The following is a 22,334-nucleotide window of genomic DNA, read 5'->3' as shown; positions in this document are numbered from 1 at the left end:
GATTATATGACGAGTGTGCGTGATAAACACATGTCCTATTGTATACACACATTATCTTGATTTTACCCTCATATAATTTTATTTAATGTATTTTTCGACTTGTTATATTTGGAATTATATTATTAGATCCTCAAATAATATAATCTAGATATGTGAGATATGTCATTGAATTATAATAGAATACAACGAATAATATGGAGCATATCTTGAACTCGTACCTTCTAATAATCATGCAATTTTGATCCTTTCACAACTCTAACTTCAATCAAAAAATTGGATCATAATGTAACACAATATACAAAATTCAATCAAATGAGAAAGATGGAGGGAGAGGAGTGATTCTCCTTTATAGGAGTTTGATTGAAAACAATTTTCATCCTTTAAAGGTACTTAGTCATGAATTAACACCGTTACAAACTGATAAAGGGCAATGATATAAACAAAATTTGATCCAAAAAGACACTAACTAAGCTCGTTAGCAAGACAATAGGATGGAGGAAAAGTTATCCTATAGACCTACATGTATTCTTTCTTGTTCCTCTTTTAATTGTGCTCTAGATGATCCATAATTCCATGCTCACAATTTCACAAAAGAGGAGATACTGACTACTGTCAAAAAATTATCATACCAACATATCACCATATGTTGGTATGCTATGCTATACAGATATGATCAGCCATTTTTTAACTATACAAAAACAGCAGAAAAAGGTAAACTTTCGGGACAAAAAACTGCTTAATCAACTGATTCTCCTAGTGTTAATCACCACATAGCAGCAGGAATTTCCTCAACCTTGGATTCCTTTTTCCATGAACTTGCCATTGCTATCTCCATCTCCATGTCCATTTCAAAATTTATCTTCTCCATGGAATCTTTAAGCTGTGCGAGTTTATTCTCAAGCGCCTTCATCCTCTCCCCAGCTAAAGCGCGCTTAATTATACGTTCTTTCAACATGCTTGATACATCAACTGCTTCAGATTCCACAGAATGGCCAAGAAGTTTGTTAATCGAAGCAAGCAAGAACTCAACTTTCATGCCTAGCAATTCGAACCCCCTCAATGTTTTCTCCCAACTCTGAACTGTCTGAAGATCTTCATGAGCTGTAGGAGCTTCCTCATAGGATCTGATGGCATCTGCAATGTTAACAGTCTCTGAAATAATCCCAACCACCAAATGGCAGTTCAGTCCCTTCTGAAAGTGCTCATGCAGAAAAGATCTTTGGTTGCAGCAGAGCTCATAGTACTTCTTCCGTGTACTGTCATTGAATTTGGAGTCTAATATGAGGCCATCGACAATGATGTTAAAGTTCTTGAGGTCGCTCACTCCTTCAAACTTGATGGAAGAATCTGATAAGTGGATCCCATCAAGCACTTCAGAGCCCAAATCAACGTCACTGCTGCTTAGGGACAGGTGGTCCACTGCAGTGTAGTTGTCTTCAGTTTGTACCATTTCAGTATGGTCTTCTGCATTTAAATGGTTGTGATGAATTAGTCTCTGTATATTTTATAATTTTGATACAGAAATGATCATAAGCTATTTACCTGATTTCTGCTCTCCTACCCTCGAATCCAAGGTTAGGAGCCCTAAAGCACCATCGACTTCACCAAAACTCTGTTCTCTTATTATATAAATCTGTAGAAGCATTGCAATGCATGTGATGATATGTAACGTAGCAAAATTTTGCATATGGAAATGGGAAGGAACCTGGCTTTGCAATGTATGCATAGTAGACAAGGAACATAGAAAAGGCTTAGTGATTGTTTGGTTATCATAATTTTTTTTTGGTTGGCAAAAGACACAAGGGAATGCTTACCCAGTTTCCCCGATATAAGTGTGATATTGAAATTTGCAAATTCCTAAGATGTGTAACTACTTATGTGTAACCAGAGAATTAACAGTCTGTTGGGCATAGCTAGACCAGTCAAGGGAAGGCATAAAGCCTAAAGAAAACCCAGAATCCGTACTTAGTAGTACAACAAAACTACGAAGGGCATGGACTTCAGGATTCTAATTACCATCAAACCAGTCTCTTGTTTGTGTTTAGTTCATTTTTATAGTTGCTCATGTGATTTCATGTCATAACCTTGTAAGACACAAGATAGAGTATGTTCTAGCATGAACTATAATTATCAGCGAAGACTCAGTGGATTCCCAGTTAATATCCTAGATATGCACGTCACTCTCACAAACTTTGGGATTTCTGCTGCCTTGGTGTAAATTTAGGAAATTTTGATAAAAAAAATTAGTAAGAGGCTGAGAGTGACATGCACATGTAGGAGGTAAACCTGCATTTTCTCGTCAATGCTCAAGTATTTCTGTACTATTTAGTGAGTAAAAGTGTTACAAACTTGCCTTAAATTTTGTACGTTCAATCAGATGAAAGACCAACACATCGCCCTCAAGCAATTCATGATAGATAGAAAATCCCCTCCATCCACCACTAAGACCTGCTTTCCCAGCTAGATAAACAGTGTCGAATCCCTTTCCAGCTTCATCCACCAACACTACAGTACAGTCACGAATTGGCAGATGCTCATCACAGAATTTCCTCGGCAGACCCTATCCATCAAAAAGCCAAGTAACATCAGATGCATACACATTAATACCTAACTCCAAATCATGCCACAAATCTGTGAGCTTTTAACATGTATTACAAATTTTGCTGGCTTACCAACCAAAACCCCCCAGAAACATGTGATTTCAACATTGTTTTGAGAAAGCTAGGAGATTCAGCTGACAGATTTGCTTGGACCTCTTCTGCTCGCTTCATGGAAGAGGACTTGTCATCCATTGATAGAGGAAAACTTAAGTCCATTTTTCGACTGTCCATATGCAGAATCATTAATTTGCATACATATCTAGACATTATAGGCCATACAAGGCATAACAAAGATAGATACATAAACTTACCTCTTTTTTGCTCTTGAATGGTCAATAGCCTTGACATTCTCATCGATAGATAAATCATTGCTTTTGATCCTCTTCTTCTTACTTCTTCAGTAACGCCATATTGCAGCATCATTAATATGCATATATACTTTAGCATACAAAAAAGCTAGAAAATTAGTTCATAAACTTACAATTTTGGCGTTCTTGGATTACCAATAGCCTTCACAATGCTTTTGATTCTCTTCCGCTTAGTACTTCAGTAACATCCATGTTGCCGCAAATTTATCAGGGAAAAAATATACAAATAAAATCGATGGGCTAATTGAGCATACCATCTCTACAGTCACCAAATTTTTTCAGTTCAAATTTGCCAAGTATGCATATAAAAGTTGGTTTTACATGAAGAGCTTCACCTTCCTTTCTTTTGCGGTGGAGTAGAAGTTATGAGCTCTTCATCTTCAGAGGATTCATCATCACTTACAATCCTCGCTTGCTTGTGCCTTCCGGGAAATATAAGTCAAGCAAAAGATCACACATATCAATAAACATGACCAATATCCAAACAAGCATACAATTTAATTTTGTTACACCCACTAGAAAAGTGATATAATGTAGCTATTACTAAGTAAACATCAGCTAACCTTCCAAATTTTGTTCGATTTTTCGAAGACTTCAATACTACATTGTCTTCAGAGAGTGTATCGTTGTTAATCGTCATTAACGGCATGGGGCTTCAGCAATCATTGTTGAATCCCATTGTAGCCCACTTATGAGTGTCCCACATTGGAGAAAGAGGAGAGGTGGTTCCACTTTATAAGGTAGAGGAGTACCTCCTACTATTGCCAATTGGTTTTAGTATGGAAGCTCCAAAGCCTTGTTTGTGGGCCTAACTCTCCTTCTCCTTGTTTGGGTTGCCTAGGCCCATTTCATATTGTTTCGAAATTTAACATGGTATCAGAGCCCGGGTTGCGGGTCTCTTCTAAACTGGGTATTTAATCGCTACTGGATAAGGATTTACCTCGACAGGATGTCCAGCCCCTAAGAGGATTATTGATCCGGCCTTATCCAGTTAGCTCTAAAGTTCTAAGGACACTCATAAGTGAGGGGGAGTGTTGAATCCCATTGTAGCCCACTTATGAGTGTCCCACATTGGAGAAAGAGGAGAGGTGGTTCCACTTTATAAGGTAGAGGAGTGCCTCCTACTATTGCCAATTGGTTTTAGTATGGAAGCTCCAAAGCCTTGTTTGTGGGCCTAACTCTCCTTCTCCTTGTTTGGGTTGCCTAGGCCCATTTCATATTGTTTCGAAATTTAACAATCATATATGACTTAGTTAGCATTGTAGAATTTAAACATGTCATCTAAGAATGTTAAAAAGTAATTGGCCTTAAACTTCATAAACATGAAACTTTGCAAATGCAATTAGATAACATTTTAACAAGTGCCTATAAAGCTATAAAGCATTATTTATACTTCCTCCTCTCAATTTTACTTGTAATACAAAGTGTTTCACACTTGCCAATACATTTTGATAAAAGTTATAAAAATAACTTTAACCGCACAAACTAAGACGAATCTTACAAGATTTCACATAACTATATTTTTTCATCTGTATAAATCACAATATAACATAATAAGAAAGAGTAGGAATAGTGCCAAAATCCTAATGTTGAAAGTAAAAGGAGGTCGAAAAAGTATAATAGTTATACATTATACCATCTTAAAAACTATGAAATTTAAATTCACCATTACCTATGACTCTTTATTATAGGGTTTTCAATTTAATTTGATGTTAGCCAAAAAAAAAATTCTCCCTTCACTTTCTTTTGTTTGTCTATATCCCTGATTGGGAAGTTTCAAAAAGTTCATCGAAATATTCCGATTAATAGCATATTTTGTACTCCCTCCGTCCCAAAAAGAACGACCCATTTGGATTGATTACGCGGGTATTAAGGAAGTTAAGTAAAAAGAAGTAAAAGTATATTGGAAAGATAAATTTACATGGGGTTTGTAAAAAAATAGAGAGAGAAAGTAATAAAATAACATGGAAAATCAAATTTTTATATGGGGAAGCTAATTTTGCACCAATATTGTAGCAAATTGGTGGGTGCTTTAATGCAAATGGGTCATTCTTTTTGGGACAAAGTTTTGGCCAAATGGGTCGTTCTTTTTGGCACGGAGGGAGTAAGACATAAGTTTTCTAATTTATTTTAAAATTCCACTACTTAATATAAATGCACAAATAATAATGTTTCCGCTACCCAAAGTGTTTTAAATGCAATTAAGTGAAATCATGAGAAAAAAATAAATTAATTAGGGCGTTCGCAAGCTTTTGCCTTTTATAAGGCTCTTCAAAAAAAAAAAAAAAAAAAAAAAAAAAAGCTTTTGCCTTTTATATATTACCTTTCACATGGTAGTGGATTCACTATAGATAATACCTGCAAACCGAAAAAAAATGTACAGAGTAAAATTTAATACAGTAAGAGTTAACATTTATATACATTCAAACCCCTTAATAGTTCAATCTTTGCAATTCTACAATTCTACCTAACATCTTTTTAAAAAATTAAATAATAATAATAAAAATAAAAAACATGCATTGTGTCTTATAAAAAAAAAATACATAACTTTCAAGTTGTCTCACATCATTTCCTTTTACGAGCACGTGATGTATCTTGTACATTAGCACGGTTGCATCCTAACTAGTTTAACACTATATAGTAGAACGAATTCCTATGGTTAATTTCAACATACTCCCTCCGTCCCTAAATTACATTCCTCCTTTCTATTTTTGGTATTCCAAAATTACATTCCTCCTTTCTATTTTTGGTAAGTATTTTTTAGTAAATCAACTCTCTTTTTCTGTTTTACATTTAATGCTTTCTCACTCATCCCTACCTAATCTCACTCATAATCTTTGTGCCAAATTACAATGAATATGATTGGTTAAAAATTTTCAATTAGGAGCATGTGATTGGTCCTTTTTTTTTTGCAAAGGATTGATGACATGTCATGAGTAATAACTAATCTATCTTTGTACTTCTCATTGCATTATCTAATTATTGTTATTTGTCTTATTCTTCCCTCCTTAATTCCCGTGTAAATTTCCAAACAAGAATGTAATTTAGGGACGGAGGGAGTAATAAATTAATAATAGAGGCTCCATTTTCACAATTATTATTACAACTCTTCAAATTCTCTTAGACATAAACGTGCACACCTTTCAACCAAAAAAAAAAAATCTAACATTGCTATCCCTTGATTTCTTTACTATGCATCACTTTGAATTAACAAAGTTATATAAAAAAATTATAAAAGTGAACATTGTGATCAACAACCAATTACGATTTACGAGTTTATAGTAACATTTATTAAATACTTGTATATACTCCAGTTGAACCAACAATCAATTGAGTATTATTTAAAAATTAAATTTACAGACAAAAGGCCGCGCAGCCTGTTCTATACACATGATACACATGTGTTTACAGTACACCCGGGTTTTACTCATTAAATTTTGCTCATGGTCTATATAACAAATTCTAAAGGGCCAAAGGGGTACTCACAATAACATTCTACAGTAGATTTCTAATTCATTGATTGTCATTTAAAAAAAAAAAAAAAATCTAGTTCTAAATTCTAATACAGTAGTTCTTTACTCCGATTTTAATGCGGAAATGTGGCCCACTATCCTCTACTCCCCCTCACCGCTAAGGAAGTAAGGATTAGTAGCGTAGCATAGCATTAGTGGGAAGTTGACGAGTGTATATTTTAATTTTGATTAAATTCATTCTGATAATCAAATTAGTAATTAGATACGGAGTACAAATTAATTAAAATTACGAAAAAGTTCAATTCTAGTGTAAAAATTTAAGAAAACGCTTCATCTTCAAAAAAATTATTCCTAAACATACAAATTTCATGTTCAGAATATATCTTTTCAGTCCATAAACATAAGTTTAATCGGGTAAAATTAATAATATGTGACCAACAACACTGTTTAATTGGTATAAATGATTACGGACTACGAGACTAGTAAAAAAATCAGATGAATGGAACAAACCCTCGAGTTTTTTAATACGGAGACGCATAAACTTACCGGGGGAGTAAGTTGATCATCTTCAAGCATAGCAAGTCTTTTCGCCACTAAGGCAGCCTTCAACTCCGTCTTTGCTTTTTTCTGCTAAAAAATAAAATAAAATTAAGTAAAACAGATATTGCTAGTTGAATTTATCCAAACAAATAAAGGGGAAAAAAATAATACTGTAGTTGAATAATCTTTAACCCAGAAATAGAGGAGAGAGAAAAATTTAAAAATTCATGGTGGGTAATAAATGAACTTACAGAAGAATTATCAGCACCCATTTTTTTGATCTTCGCTACTCTCTTTTTTTTTTCTTCTTTTTTTTTTTTTTTTTTTTTTTAAGTACTGAAGGTATATATAAGAACAGTGGAAATTGAAGAGAGAGAAATAGAGGGATCTATAAAAGGAGGGAAAAATTGTGAAGGGTAATAATCTCTATAAGAGGAAAATAACCGTTCATGAATTTGAATTCAAGCACTGAGTTTATGTCATTTCTGTGATGTGATTGACTCTGAATTTTTTTTTACCATTTTGGAGAAGAAGATGAAGGTTTTGTTTTGTTTTGTTTTTTTTTTTATTTTTTTTTTTATTATTATTTTTAATTTTTTTATACTGTAATTTTTTGTTTGAAATCTATATTATAATTGTAGAGTCATTTTCCCAACTTTCAACCACAACACTCCAAACTATCAATCCTCAAATTCTAGCCATCCTATTTTTTATTTTATTTTTTTTGAAAAAAAAAAACCAATAACCACCATTATTACTCATAACTACCCATATCACTCAATTAAAATCTAGCTCTCTATTAAAAAAAAAAAAATTAAAAAAAAATTAACCACCACCCTTTAATAACTATCACTTTTACTATTTTTTTTTCTCATAATATATATATATTACATATATCCCGTGCATGAGCACAGGTAATTAACCACCACCCTTTAATAACTATCACTTCTACTATTTTTTTTTTCTCATAATATATATATATATTACATATATCCCGTGCATGAGCACGGGTACACTCTAGTGTTTCTTAAATCCCTAGGCAATTTATACAGACTAGAGAGACCTATATCACATAAGATAAGAATAAAATGGGGACTTGTTTGTGGAAAAAGTCAGTGGAGCCAATAATTCATAACACCTATTTGTTTTAGAAATATATAGGATGACAAAATGTACCACCCTAATAAGTGATAGGTGGTAGGTATTTTAGGAGAAAATAATCAACGACATAAAATAACAAAAAGTACCACCACATGTATAATAGTACAGAAAAAGTACTATTAATGCAATTTATACCTTAATGGTACATTATAATACACAAAAATGTACCTCTGTAGAAAAATATCAAATGAAAAAATATAATAAAAACCCCATACTGCCCTCCTATATGCATGCTAAACATATAGGTGATATGCGCCTAGATGCACAATGATTCCAATTATTAGGGTTGGGTGCAATTAAGTGAAAAAAAGTGGGGATGCGTTTGTGAAAAAAGTTAGTAGAGGCGATAATTCCAATTATTAAAGTTGGGTTGAATTACGTTTTTATTTCCTATATTGAATTTAGTTTATGAATAAACACAATGACGTTTTTGTTTTCTATGGTCAAGTGTTATCGTTGCTGTTTTACCTGATTTATCCAATATATTACCTTTTACGAAGTTGGTATTGAATTTATCCAATACATTGCCTTTTTAACCCAATCCTCCTTCACTTAGTTTGAATGACTTGGTAATGGCAATTCCCAAAGGTATAAGGTGTCATTTGTTTGCAACTTTGCATCAAGAACCACCATATGCATGATGAATTAGGTGATTAGTCCAATCTCCAAGTGACCTTTATAACAAACAAAAAAAAAAATATTCTAGAACATATATTTAGGCATCGTATTGTTATCTTTATTTATTTCAGCTCTCATAAGTTCATCGAAATACATAGGGTATGATAAAGGTTATCAATATTCAAAATTTCAAATTACAATAAAAAAATAAGTTTTTTATACGTTGATAAAATAAAATAAGTGCAAATAAGTGAAAATCAGATGAATAAAACACACCCTCATATGTAATTGCCGGAACTTCAGTTTACAAATTATATCCATTTATATATTTAATCACACTTTAAAACCTAAAACAATATTTTCTTAGGTATGTATCCCAAAATATGTACTCCTATTGATGTTCAATAATGATCTGATTGAAAATGTATTTTAAATTATACGAGTATATATAACTAATTTCATCTATACTTATACGTCATCACAAATAATAATACTACGTAATAATAATACTACGTATGTATAAAAGCTCATTTTCAATATATTATACAGTGACCCGGGTATCACCCGAGCCAAAAACCAAATATTTACAAAACAAATACGGAGTAATTACAAAACTAATTAGCCCTCTAATAAGTCTAAACAGAAAACGAAGTGGCGGTAAACCATAACCATAAATCTGTTCAATTCTCTCACACTCATTCATGGGGGAAGAACTGAGTTAACTCGTCTACAAAACTCAGTTCTTTCAATTTCTGCAAAAAAATACTAAAAATGGCGGTTTCTTTTTCTCTCTCCTCATTATCAATCTCTTCTTACTCTTCAATCCGTCGTTTTCCCCCCAAATCAACCCCTAATTTCTCCAATTTTCGATTCCCGCCAATTATTGGAAACCCTAGGGTTCATGTTTTTGTTTCTGCATCTGCTGCTACTTCTTCTTCGAATCTTGTTTTTCGCAATCTTAATGCCGATGATTTCAGACATCCTCTTGATCAACGAGTACCTTTCTATCTCTATTTTTTAGCTTCAATTATATATATATATATATATATATATATATATATATATATATATATATATATATATATATATATATATATTGATTAAATTTTTTAATTTATTTGTTTGGTTGATTGTGAAATTAGAACACTGTGATTTTGAGAGCAATTCCTGGATTGGATGCAATTGGCAAAGCTTTATTAGGTATACTTTTTTGTACTAATTTTGGTCAATCAATTTAATTATTTTGACTACTCATTATGAAATTAGTACTGATTGTGTTTATTTGACTTGAAATTCTGGTAGAAATTTATCTTGCCATAGCATACTCATGTAATGTTTATTGTCATTTTAAACTTCATAATTCGGACTCCGTTGTTGGGATAAGGTGATGATATGTTTGTCTTTATAATGCCAGGATCAATTGCGGAGCAGGTTATGTTTCTTGAGAATATAGGTACTTCATTGCTTGTTTCCAAAAACCAGGTAATATTAATAACTTAGAGAAATTGGAGTCAAATTCTGTCCATATTCTGAATTTTATCATTGTTTGTAAGACTATATTTTACACTTGCCTGCATTCATAATACATTCTTGTTCATTTGACGCGAGTCACATGTTTAGTACCTTTGTATGTGATCATAGGATGTAAAATCTGTTTTAGTTGATATGCATTGTGAAAGTTCAGCACCAATGACAATGTTTGATTATTTCTCAAAGCTAAACAACTATGTTACGCTTAGTTGAGTGCTTGGATACGGCCATGTGTTAAGGTGTCAAGACACGGTCAAATTTTTGAAACCTGGCAAAAGCGAAGTGCTTAAACCAGATTGCCTGTGTTGCCTCTGACAATGTGGATTTAGCTTAATTTAGACTCTGACTTGCGATGCTTGCGTTTCAGCTTCCTGAACTGCACCAGTTGATGCTTGAGGCTGCTGAAGTATTGAATGTTGAGCCTCCTGATTTGTATGTTCGCCAGAGTCCTACACCGAATGCATATACCTTAGCCATCAGCGGTAAAAGGCCGTTTGTAGTTGTCCACACAAGTCTTATTGAACTTTTATCGCGAAAAGAGTTGCAGGTATTGATTTTGTCTTCTTTTTCCTTGCTTTTCCTGCATCATTTCTCTCCATATATCTGTAAATGTATTCAGTTTTTATCGATCATTGAGCCATCTTTTAGATGAATTTTGCAACTATCTTTCCTGACTTATTTTTATTTTATTGTATTTTATTTTTTTTATTGTAAATGTCAATAGGCTGTCATGGCCCATGAGTTGGGTCATCTGAAATGTGACCATGGACTGTGGCTGACATATGCAAATATCCTCTCTCTTGGAGCATACGTCATACCCGGTAAGCTTTATATACATTTCTACTAGAGTTGCTGTGGATGCATAGGTATACTAAAGATAAATTACATACTAGTTTTTTAGATAATTAAGATTGATATCATTGTAGGATGGCTTGTTTGAGACAGTCAGAATCTTACATTTACATGTACAATTTTTCATGAACTTTTTGTTCTCATGTGGTTTGGTTGTCACTATTAGTTGGGGTAGTAACATTTTCCAGTGTCTTAGAATGGTTGGACAATGGACTTGTAAGAATCCTGGCAGCCTGTAAAGGCAAATGACTTGTAAGAATCCTAGAGATAAGGTTCTCATTGTTTTGCGTGAATAATCACTTTTGATTAATTTTAGCTTGCTGCCAGGACTTTAGATTATAAAGTAAATAGCATCTGATATCTATCATTTTTGCATAGAACTGTAGTTGTTTTACTATAAAATGAACTTGGTTGCGCTACAAATGGCAAAAAAGCAGCAGTTAAGGTTAATTTCAAACTTATACCACTAGAGAAAACTTGGTTTGCAGAACTCTAGAAAATGCTAAGGTTTCAGTGTGAAACTTGCTACCATAATGCAAGAATAAACCTCTTTCCATCTGTAGGGGTTGGTGGATTTATTGCTAGTAGCATAGAGGAACAGTTGACCCGCTGGCTCCGAGCAGCAGAGCTGACCTGTGATCGTGCAGCCCTTCTTGTTGCTCAAGATCCCAAGGTATGCTGATGTGAGTTATACGAGTATTTTTTTCATCCTCCATTTCTTTATTTTCTTGGTTTCCCAATATTAGTGATTGTTATATATTACCAAGCTAATCTGCATTCTTTTCTCGCCTTCTGTTGGATCTCTTTAATATACTTGGTGGTATTACAAGAGATTGTCGTATCCGTCCTGATGAAGTTGTCTGGGGGCTGCCCTTCCTTGGTGGATCAACTAAATGTAGATGCATTTTTGGAGCAAGCTCGCTCTTATGATAAAGCTTCTTCAAGTCCAATGGGGTGGTATATAAGGTAAGGTACTGGCTTAGTATAATAAGCCGTGTACAGTCACCTACTTTTTTAGTTAGGATTCCAAAATGACTAACAATCCCTTTATGTCCTTACAGTAATGCTCAAACAAGGCAATTGTCACACCCTCTTCCAGTGCTACGTGCTCGTGAGATTGATGAGTGGTCAAGAAGTCGAGAATATAATTCTCTTATGAAACAGGCAATGCCGATGAACACCTTGCATAAGGCTTAGAGTTTTGGGCGGGACAAATGCACAAATATTCAGTAATCAGTTTCTACTAGTTTCTTTAACATGGTTAGTAACTTGGTATCCTTTGTTTTTTTTTTTTTTTAATCTTTTCGGAAAAGTAATTTTCTAAAGAGTCAAAATGACATTCACTGTCTAAGAGTTCTCAGTGAAGTAGATTGGTACATGTTAGTTGATCATGGAACCCTATTAACTTCTTATGTAAGGGAGAAAAATCGTCTGAAACAATTGGATAAGATGTAGAAAGTATACAAATCATATGCAACTTAAGTTAAATCCCCCGTAAGTGTAATCGGATTTTCTCCTTGTGAAAAAAAAAGTGAATTAGAATGGTAGATTCTGCCATGCAAAGTATTCAGACTTAGGCATATTACATGTGCACTTGTGACCATGCCCATAAAGATGTGCTAATATCATGTCTCAGCAGGTATGAACCAAAGAAATTGGTGAGTTCCCGAAGATTAAAGATTAAAGATTCATATTGCAATGCACAGCTGCTGCATGTCTCAGTCTGATACACTACACTACTACATGGTGCTATGTACATGTTATTGTTGCCACTAAAGGATTCTTATAGGTAAGCACCTTGTATGCTGTAAAGGTGGAATATTGATGTAGTCTCTTGACTCCGCCATATAGGTAAATACATGGTGCTAAGGGCACATTTGTATAATAGGTCCATATTTACTGTATATTCAGACAACACACACAGATCAGTTTTGATTATTGAATTAAAAAATCCATGTAATTATATTACTATGTAAAATAGTTGAATTACACAACCATGTCTGTATATTTTTATTGGGGTTGAATGCCTGGAAAATATGATCTCAATGCTTACTTACCGGGAAAATATATTCATGTATCTGAACTGTACTGTTTTACTGAGATAATGATAGTCTGCATTTATAAACCTGGTATTGATTAGTTTTGCCATGTGTGTTTGATCAATTTAGATTATAAGAATTGAGCAATACAAGAACTCTAGATATCCATCTTTCTCCTTTCCTTATCATAGTCTTTTGTAAGTGCTACAAGTGACATCTTTGGTAGTAATCACAACATTTTACTGTCAGTGAAGACAAGTTTCAAACGCACTGATGAATAAAACCTTATATAAAGACCTTGAATATTTAATATGACAAGCAACTTAAAAATGTACAATTCTGATTACATTAACCACCATAATCAACTGAACTCCAACCAGGTACTTTCTTCAAGTTTCCTTCCTTCATCACCTTTCTTTGACTCGATACATCTCCCCACCTACCAGCCTCTGCATACATATTCGACAAAACAACACGAACTCCATGATTATGAGGATCCAAAGCTAGAATCTCATTTACTACTCTTTCAGCAACAACAATATTCCCACATTTCTGACAAGCACTCAACAAAGCCCCCCAAATCATCACATCTGCTTTCCATTTCATACCTCGTATCAATTGCTCTGCCTCAATTAGCTTCCCTTCTCGACCAATGATATCAACCATACAGCTAAAGTGCTCTAGTTTCGGCTCAATATTGTAATCTTGTTTCATAGAACGGAAAAACTTTCGACCTTCTTCAAGGAAACCCCCATGGCAGCAAGCAGATAAAACTGCTATGAATGTAATGCCATTAGGCATGAATTCCTCGATTTCAAGCTTTCGGAAAAGCTCTAGTGCTGCTTCAGCATGCCCATGAACAGCCAGCCCATGAATCATAGCATTCCATGTTGCAACATTCTTCTCCTGCATACTGTCAAACACTTCTCTAGCCTTACCCAAAGCTCCATTCTTTGCATACATGTGAACCAATGCAGTCCCAAGAATCACCCCAAATTTAACACCTTTCTCAATCATAAACATCTCAATCTTCTCCCCTATCATCAAACACCCTTCTTGAGCACAGGCCGATAACACCGAAGCCAAAGTTGCTCCATTCGGCTCAAGCCCATGATCAACCATTTGATTAAACAGCACCAAAGCCTCATCTGAGTAATCATTCTGCGCATACCCACAAATCATACTAGTCCAAATACTCAAATTTCTGTCAGTAATTTCATCAAACACTTGGCGTGCATCGCTCAAACTCCCTGAAACACTATACCCCCTCACTAACCCATTAACAGCATGCAATTCCAAGTCCAACCCAAGTTTAATTACATGGGAATGAACCTGTTTACACCCATTAATCGATTTCATTTTCGAACACGCCTTCAAAAGAAAAGGAAATGTATGTTTTCCCGGCAAAACATTCATCCTTCTCATTTGAACATACAATAACAGAGCATTTGAGGGATTTTCAGTACTAGCTTGAGCTCTGATCATGGTATTGTACATAAAATTATTGGGTTCTTGGGTGTAATTAAATAGCTTTACCGCGTAATTGAAGTCACCGGAATTCGATACGGCGCAGAAGGAGAGCAACCGGCTGGCAGCGTAGGTGTCGTGAATGCGAGCCGAGGTGATCATTTGAGCGTGGACTTGTTTGAGTTGATGCATTGAGGTGCATCTGTCTGCTAGGAGAGAGAGAGAGATGGAAGTGAATTTTGGGAGAGAGAAGAGAAAGAAGAAGATGGGTTTGTGAGATGTTTGATTATGAAGGGTTTTGGCGGGAACATTGAATTGTGGTGGTTTTACTGGTTTAGGCATTGGGATTAGATGTCATAGAGAAGATGGAATTCATGGGATAAGAGTACATCGAGCGGAAATTTCGTAATGAATTTGATATAAATCTGTGGTTGGAAGAGACGGTATAGAAATAACTACTCCGATTACATGGAATAATAGAGGGTATTTGAGAAGTCATTTTCTTATGAAAAATGTCCATGTCATGTTACATGCGGAGTACTATATATTGTGATTGTTTGTTTTAAACTTTTCTCAAGTCGATAACTAAAATAAGTTAAGGATTGAACATTGCGCCACCTTGTTTAGTATCCTTAGTAAGTTTTGCTGCAATATTTGATTTATATCATTGTACATAGATTAACTTTGTTCTCATTGTTGTTTAATGGTATGCTTTTACAAACGTATTAGTTCAGATTTCCATTTATGTGTGAATGAGTTGTTTTTAATCTCACATCCAAAATCGTCTCAGAAAAAAATACCTCAAGTTCTTTTTTCGTGGTGGTAGACTGGTGGTGGTGGTGGGGGGGGGGGGGGGTAACTGTGAATTTAAAGACGAAATTTGAAACAAAAAACAATAAATGGATATATTTTCACACAATACATATACTTGAACCTCGACGAGTAGAAAAGCATGTAACACAAACAAAAGGCTGGTGTAGAAGAAAGAAATTACATGGGGGGGGGTGATTGGAGGAAGATACTGTGAACATGTTTTACAGTATTGCCAATCATAAATATTTTACATATGCAGTTAACATGTTCATTGTAGTAAAGTAGATATCTGAATCCAAAGATGTGATTCAAGATAAATTTTGGTAAGTAAAGGTGGCTGTTAAACACCATCTGGTGCGCTCAGTTCAGCTTCTTTGGGTACAGACTTTCCTTTTGTACTCCGCTCATTCCTACTGCTCCCTGCAAATTTCATGCTCACATTATGAAGGCCTCTCTTCTGTTCGTCTGCATCCCATTCCCTCAGGTAGTAGTCTTCTTCTGTAAAGTTTGCTTTAGGACCACAAAAAACACCTCCCCATTGTGGGAAGTATATGGAAACTATGCCGAGGGAGCATGCTATGATCATGACACCCATGTATGTTATTCCTCATTCTGTTGTGAATTGAGATCCTCTGAAGAAGATCACTTGAGTAAGGACTGCACCCACATTTCCGCCAGCACCAGTCATGCCTGAAACCACCCCCAAAGATCTGAAGAGCGATGTAGAGAAGTTAGTAACATACAATAGATTTTTATGTAAGCTGTAAGCTTGACAACCATCTGACAAGTTTATGGTTTTCTAAGATTGTATGTATTTTTACAAGGTTTATTAGCATATATAGAATTTTCAATAGTTTTTTAATCACTCATTGAATGTCTAATAGACTACAATGTTATCTTTAACTTGGTTTGTATGGCTGAATTTGGTAAATGCAATTGCAGGTTAAAGTGAGAGAAACATAACGATGTATTTACCTTCTAGAGACGAAAGGAACGACCCCAAAGGTAAGTCCTTCGGCTGCTTGAACAAATAAAGAGAAGATAATCATCACTGCAATAGATGCAGCTAAAGTGTCAATCAGTCCCAAAGCTATGCACATTACACCACTTATCGTTTGGACAATCCACCAGCTCCACAGTCTTCCCCTCATACCGTACTTTTTCGCCATGAAATCTGACAAGCCTCCACCTATAGGCCTGGAGAAAAGATTAACCATCCCAAAAGTGGCTGCAACAATTCCCGAAAGGTTAAGGTTTAGATTAAATCGGTCATAGAAGTAGTAAGCAACTATATTGTTTACAGCTAGCTCTACCCCAAAACAGAAACCATATCCTAGAGCAGTGATCCAGCTCCTGTAATTGGTGATTCCATGATATAAAACCTTTTTCGCGTTATCCTTGTGCATATTACCAGACTTCTGCAGCTGGTGAAAATTTCCATCAGGCAGGTCTTGGCCGAGAAGCATTACTGCGAATGCTGAAGACATCTGAAAGAGGGCAGGTATGAAGAATGCTATCCTCCAGGCTACAAAATTTGTGGCTCCTGTCTTAAGGATAGCGGTATAGACTAGTGGCATAACCAGCTGGGCAACCCCTCCCCCGAGGTTGCCCCATCCGGCTGACTGCCCATTGGCTAGGCCAACTACTGTTGGAGAGAACATGGAGCTCATCCAGTATTGGGTTGAGACAAAAGTGGCTAAAGCAAAGCCTGTGAAAAATCGCATAGCAAAAAAACCCGGTGCAGAGTCTGCCACAGCAGACAGGTAAACTGCTGGTGCAGTGAGGAGGGTTAGGGTTGCAGAAGCAAGCCGCGGCCCAAACAAATCACAGGCAGTACCCATAAGAACACGGGCAAATATTGCTCCTGAAACTGAACCTACTCCTGCATTACCAATGTCATTTTGTGTGAGATTGAGATTATCACGAATGATAGGAAGCAGAGGTGGGGCAGCAAAAGTTGACAGGAAGCAGGAGAAGAATTGTATCCAGCATAAATGAAATGCCCGCATATGAGGCTTTGCCACAGATACGAGTGGAAAGACAATGGCCTTATTCTCTGCATCCACTGGAAGAGCAAACTTTTTTGTTTCGATCTCATCCACACCATTCGAGGCTGGCATCAGATCACTCATTTTCTTTACTCTACTTTTATGCTACTATTGTGTTTAAAATTATATGTCACTTATTCTCTTCTATTGCACTGAAAAGATGTGTGAACTTGCAAATAAAAGGCTTCATCCTACGATACTTATATACTGAAGCATACTGTCCTAGATTGACGCAGTCAGTAAAACTAAACGATTGTGTTGCTGTACTTTTTTTTGTATCAGCTGTTTCTCAGTCTGTCTCAATCATGTAAGCTGTTTGTTAATGTACGATGTCAGCTCAATGCATATTCACTATCTCGCAAAGTCAACAGTTTAAAATTACGAAAGTACAAGGAATCAGTATACTGTTGATTTCCTGACAGTAACATATCATCTAATCCGTATCACAGAATATTCTGCAAGTATACTGTTCCTCTGTCTGAGACTTGGCGGATGGTGTATGCATGCCTTTTGCATAACTCTACGATTCTTTTCTTCTGTCTGACCGAGTACTAATTTGTTAGCAGCTTGTTTATGCAATGTAAAATGTAGTAATGGTGTTATTAGTTTTAGATGATTAGTTTTGAGCGAGAGGTAAAAGATTCAAATCTTGGCCCCTCTAATATTTTCGATCAAGATCTGCCACTGCTTATTACGTTTGTATGAAAAACGATAATTTTATATAATTCTCATTGATAATCCCAATTTTTTTTTTCAATACTAACTTGAGTCGTGAGGGTATTATAGGCTAATACGAAGTATTATAGAGGTAATACTTTGTATATTCTATGAATTTTACTACGGGCTATGTAAAATAATTAATCTTGTAAATGTCATTTTATTCTTCTAAGTTTGTTTATGCTAGTGTTGCAAGTCAAAGGTACCGTTTCATGTGAAACAAACGAAGATTGCAACTTATGATCTTTTCGTGTATAAAAAGGGTTACCCATTGGCTACTATGAAGAATTGAAGATGGTACGGAGTACTTTGGTATGTACAGATGTACTTGTTTATTGTGACATGGCTGCCTATGAATAATATGTAGGAAAATTTGATTTTAATAATCCAACTTTTGCCCGGTCCTATTCTATTAATCCAACCTTTCGATTGGGGGGTATTCTATTTTATTAGGCTAAGGTGACCTGCTACCTATTCTTCAGGTAAATTTTTTTCTAAATTTTTTTAATACATTTTTCAGTTTTTTAACTTAAAAAAAAAAAAAAAAAAAGAAAATTGAATTTAATATCCCCCATTGATTCCGGCAGCCTGAATCCCCGTCCAGCAACCCCTCCCATTTCCGGCCACTCCCTCCCCCTCCTCTGACGTCCCTTTTCCGGCCAACTAATCCCCCTTCCCCTCTCATTCCGGGTGTTGTGCCATCATTTTTCATGAGCGCACCTTATGGGTCTTCAATAGGTCGAAAATTAAAGATTCTCCTTGCCAGATTACTGCAATTAAAGGCCGAAATTGTAGCAATTGGTGGCGAATTGATGTTTGCAGGCGGTGAGTTGGAGTAATTTATAGTGTTGTTGGTAGGCGAAGCTGGCGGTGCGCTAGGAGTTGTAGTGTTAGGCTGGTGCACTAGGTGCGGCTGGGTTGTTACGGTGGTTGGTGCACTAGGTGCGGCTGGGTTGTTGCGGTGTTAGGCTGTTGTTTGGAGTTGTAGCATTGTAGCAGGGTTGTATATGGCTTTGTGATGAGTTGCGAGAGTTGTGGCTGGTGAGTGGTGATGTTGTGGGAGAAGTGATCTGATGTCGCTGGTTGTTGTTGTTGTTGCAAGCGGTTGGTGGCTGGTGGGGTGGGGTTCCTTGTTGCCGGAGGTGGGGGTGCGGTGGGCGGAGGTTTGGCTGGAAATGGGAGCATTCATGGAGGTGTGGAAATAGGAAATGGAGGACGGTGAAGACTGAAGAGGAAAACGGGGAAAAAAAGTTTTTTTTTTTATTTTTATTTTTTTTTAAAATTAAAGTTTTTTAAAAAGAAAAATCAATTTTTTTTTGGACAAATGATAATGCGACACTTGGCGGTTGACTTATTGTTTTAGGTTAAGTGACCTACTTGGCCTAATAGAATTGAATGCCCCCCAAAGCTTGGATTATTGTGGAATAATCAAAAGATTGGATTAATAAAATAGGACCGCGCAAAGGTTGGATTATTAGATTCAAAATTTCCTAATACTCTTAGAATCCTAGTACTCAAGATTTTATTTGATTTGAGAGCATATACTAAGTCTTAATGTTTTTTCGCGGACTAATGTAGTCAGATCATTATGATTTTTGGAGTTAGTGCAATAACTTAACCCGTGCTCTCTTCACCCGAAATAAGGTATTTTGGCTGATTTATGTTGTGTTTGTTTTAGGCCCTTTTTGGTTGAAAGAATTTGGATGGAAAAGATAAGAAAGGAAAGGGTTTTAATCATGGTCCTATGTTTGGTTGAATTAATAACCTGAGAAAGCAAAGGAAAGGAAGGGAATTGGGAGGAAAATTCCTTTACAAATTTTAGCTTTCCTTTCCTCCCAAAATTGGAGGAATTCGATTGGAAAGAGAAAATTATAATTCATCAACCAAATAAATTTTCTTTCATTTCCTTTCATCAACCAAATATTGGAAAATTAAATCATCTTCCCTTCCTTTCTTTTCCCTTCCCTTCCTTTACTAATATTAAATCAAACAAAGCCTTAGTCTAGCTAGTTTGAATCACTCCATGTATGGTTTGATTTATCTCTTGGTATTAATTAACTTCGAATGTAATTGTATGTTGATACATATACTTTGTATAAAAAATTATTTTTGAGGTATTGTTTGATTTGTTTTATTGTGTATTTTCTACATTTTGAATTAGAAAATGATTTCAAATAATTGACAAATATGCAACACAGATAATAAAAATTTCTAAATGTTTCTGATCCGATTTGATGAGATTTGAATTTGTTAAAAATAATTACTCATTCGTAGGTAAAATGCCTCAGCTATTTTGTAAGTTGTAACCTTATGCTACTTGTTCTAATGTGATAATACTCTGACTTATAACTAATGAAGGAATACATGTTTCATGTTTGGGCATCATTATTATAATTGGTGAACATGTAAGTAATGTAATTTATATGCACTTGACTGATTATGCTTTGTATTGGTATAATGGTATATTTTTTAAGAAAATCCACCATTTCCCTTTCTCCTATAGTTCTATTTAATCAAAATCAATTTACTTGCAAATAAGCACAAACATTGGTTCTTGAACACTTGTTGCTAGATTAGGAATGCAAGTATATTAATAAATGTGAGATAATTGCCCATGAGAAGAATTTGGACAAGTAACTATATAGAGAGGTTGTTATATACACCCGGGTCTACGGTACACCCAATTGTGTTTATTTGCTCATTTGATGATAAAATGAGCAATAACCATCGAAATGAGCAAACAATACCCTTAGGTGCACCGTACACCCGGATGTATTTAACAATTGCTATATGGCCTTGATAAGCTCTAAGGCCTAGAGAGTGCCTTGGGCTGAGGTAGGCTTAAGGATCTCAATAGTATTCATGGTTTATCATGATCTTTGATGCACATTTGTCAATTAATTATCATTATTTACACATTAGTATAAACTTTCTCCACGTAATAAATGTTTGATGTTCGTAGGAGTGATAATATTCATTACTGTAATTTTTCAAGTGCTACTTATATACAAATACTTGAATTTTGTTATTTTTTCCCAATCTATAACTTTATACTAAAGGCGAAACCAGGAATGACACATGTCATTTCCTGGTTAAAAATTTTCCCTCCAAAAGTTTTCTTTTTTTATTTTTTTTTATCTTTTTGGCCAAAGCTTCTTAGAGAAGTTTTATAATTTTGTAATGTAATTCTTAGTTATTTTTATTAGTCGTGCATATTATTTTTCTCTCTGTTTTCTTTAGTGTGATAAATTTTTATTTTTTTTTTTTTTTTTTTTTTTTTTTTTTTTTTTGTAATTATAGAACTTTCATCATATTTTGCAATTAGGTATAATTTTTTTATAATTAAATAGTAATCTTAAACTAATGATAAGTATTAAAAATTACCGTGCATGGCACGGGACTTAACCTAGTTCATAATAAAGATGTATTTACTTTCTTATTTGAATTTTTTTAGCATTTACTTTTTGGCATTGCACACAATTAGAACAACTAAAATGTGAATGTTAATATCACGAGTATAAAAAAATGCTAATAAAGTATAAGAGAGTATTAGGGAGGGGAAAAAATATTTATGTACTCGTACTATGTAGTTCTTTCTTAGTTGTAATCATGTAATGTTTTGACTTTTACATTACCCACTACATAATTTCAACACTTATCTCCAATTAGAACAAATGTTAATTTAATATTATAAAAATATAAATTAAATAAATCTATTAAGATTTTACATGACTATAATATGTCCAATATATAATTTAACAAAGGTGATTTAATAAGAAAACATGTTAAACTAAAACAAAATGGAGGAAGAAAATATAGACAAAACAATAAAGGAGGATTGAAAAAACTTTTATAGTGTGAAAATCAATAAAGAAAAAACGTTGAGAACAAACAAGACAATAATTTTTTTTGTTTTTTTGTTTGAAATACAATACTTTATTTTTAATTTACTGTTAATGAGAGCAAGACGGGTGAAGAGAATCGATCTCATAATTTCCTAAAGCAGAACGAAAGCTTTAACTAAATGATGTATCCATCACTCTCAAAGTGTATACAAGTATATATCATTGATCCTTGCCGGGGAGGATCTTTGTTTTGACGGGTAAAG

At 34.7% G+C, this 22,334-nt stretch overlaps 2 protein-coding genes and 2 pseudogenes across 4 annotated transcripts; 1 reads left to right on the top strand and 3 right to left on the bottom strand.

The window, feature by feature from the left end:
* Positions 1-404: 404 nt before the first annotated feature.
* LOC145600202 (B3 domain-containing protein Os01g0234100-like) lies at positions 405-7,547 on the bottom strand. Of its 2 annotated transcripts, XM_081656103.1 has the most exons (10): positions 7,233-7,547; positions 6,988-7,068; positions 5,292-5,326; positions 3,304-3,390; positions 3,082-3,144; positions 2,912-2,995; positions 2,673-2,823; positions 2,354-2,560; positions 1,543-1,633; positions 405-1,464 (listed from the first exon to the last, which is right to left on the bottom strand). In XM_081656103.1, exons 1-10 carry the CDS (start codon positions 7,251-7,253, stop codon positions 764-766), a joined length of 1,521 nt encoding a protein of 506 aa, XP_081512229.1. In that variant the 5' UTR covers positions 7,254-7,547; the 3' UTR covers positions 405-763. The 2 variants fall into 2 exon arrangements, with proteins under 2 accessions (XP_081512229.1, XP_081512230.1); XM_081656104.1 differs by lacking the exons at positions 5,292-5,326; positions 6,988-7,068; positions 7,233-7,547 and adding an exon at positions 3,532-4,664.
* Positions 7,548-9,387: 1,840 nt separating this feature from the next.
* Positions 9,388-13,209, top strand: LOC145600203 (plastoglobule-localized metallopeptidase 48, chloroplastic-like). 2 transcript variants are annotated; one of them, XM_081656105.1, is made up of 9 exons: positions 9,388-9,756; positions 9,903-9,960; positions 10,175-10,242; positions 10,658-10,837; positions 11,015-11,111; positions 11,706-11,815; positions 11,975-12,108; positions 12,204-12,402; positions 12,782-13,209. In XM_081656105.1, the coding sequence occupies exons 1-8, from the start codon at positions 9,532-9,534 to the stop codon at positions 12,337-12,339; spliced, it is 1,008 nt and encodes a 335-aa protein (XP_081512231.1). In that variant the 5' UTR covers positions 9,388-9,531; the 3' UTR covers positions 12,340-12,402; positions 12,782-13,209. The 2 variants fall into 2 exon arrangements, with proteins under 2 accessions (XP_081512231.1, XP_081512232.1); XM_081656106.1 differs by having other exon boundaries at positions 12,779-13,209.
* A 320-nt stretch (positions 13,210-13,529) lies between these two features.
* On the bottom strand, positions 13,530-15,096 carry LOC145602902 (pentatricopeptide repeat-containing protein At5g66520 pseudogene; annotated as a pseudogene).
* Positions 15,097-15,801: 705 nt separating this feature from the next.
* On the bottom strand, positions 15,802-17,581 carry LOC145602761 (high affinity nitrate transporter 2.5 pseudogene; annotated as a pseudogene).
* Between the last annotated feature and the right edge of the window lie 4,753 nt (positions 17,582-22,334).

The sequence above is a fragment of the Chenopodium album genome, chromosome 21 (assembly GCF_948465745.1).
Source record: "Chenopodium album chromosome 21, dcCheAlbu1.1, whole genome shotgun sequence".
NCBI lineage: Eukaryota > Viridiplantae > Streptophyta > Magnoliopsida > Caryophyllales > Amaranthaceae > Chenopodium > Chenopodium album.
The sequence above is the reverse complement of the archived record's forward strand: the minus strand, read 5'-3'. Positions and strand labels throughout refer to the sequence as shown.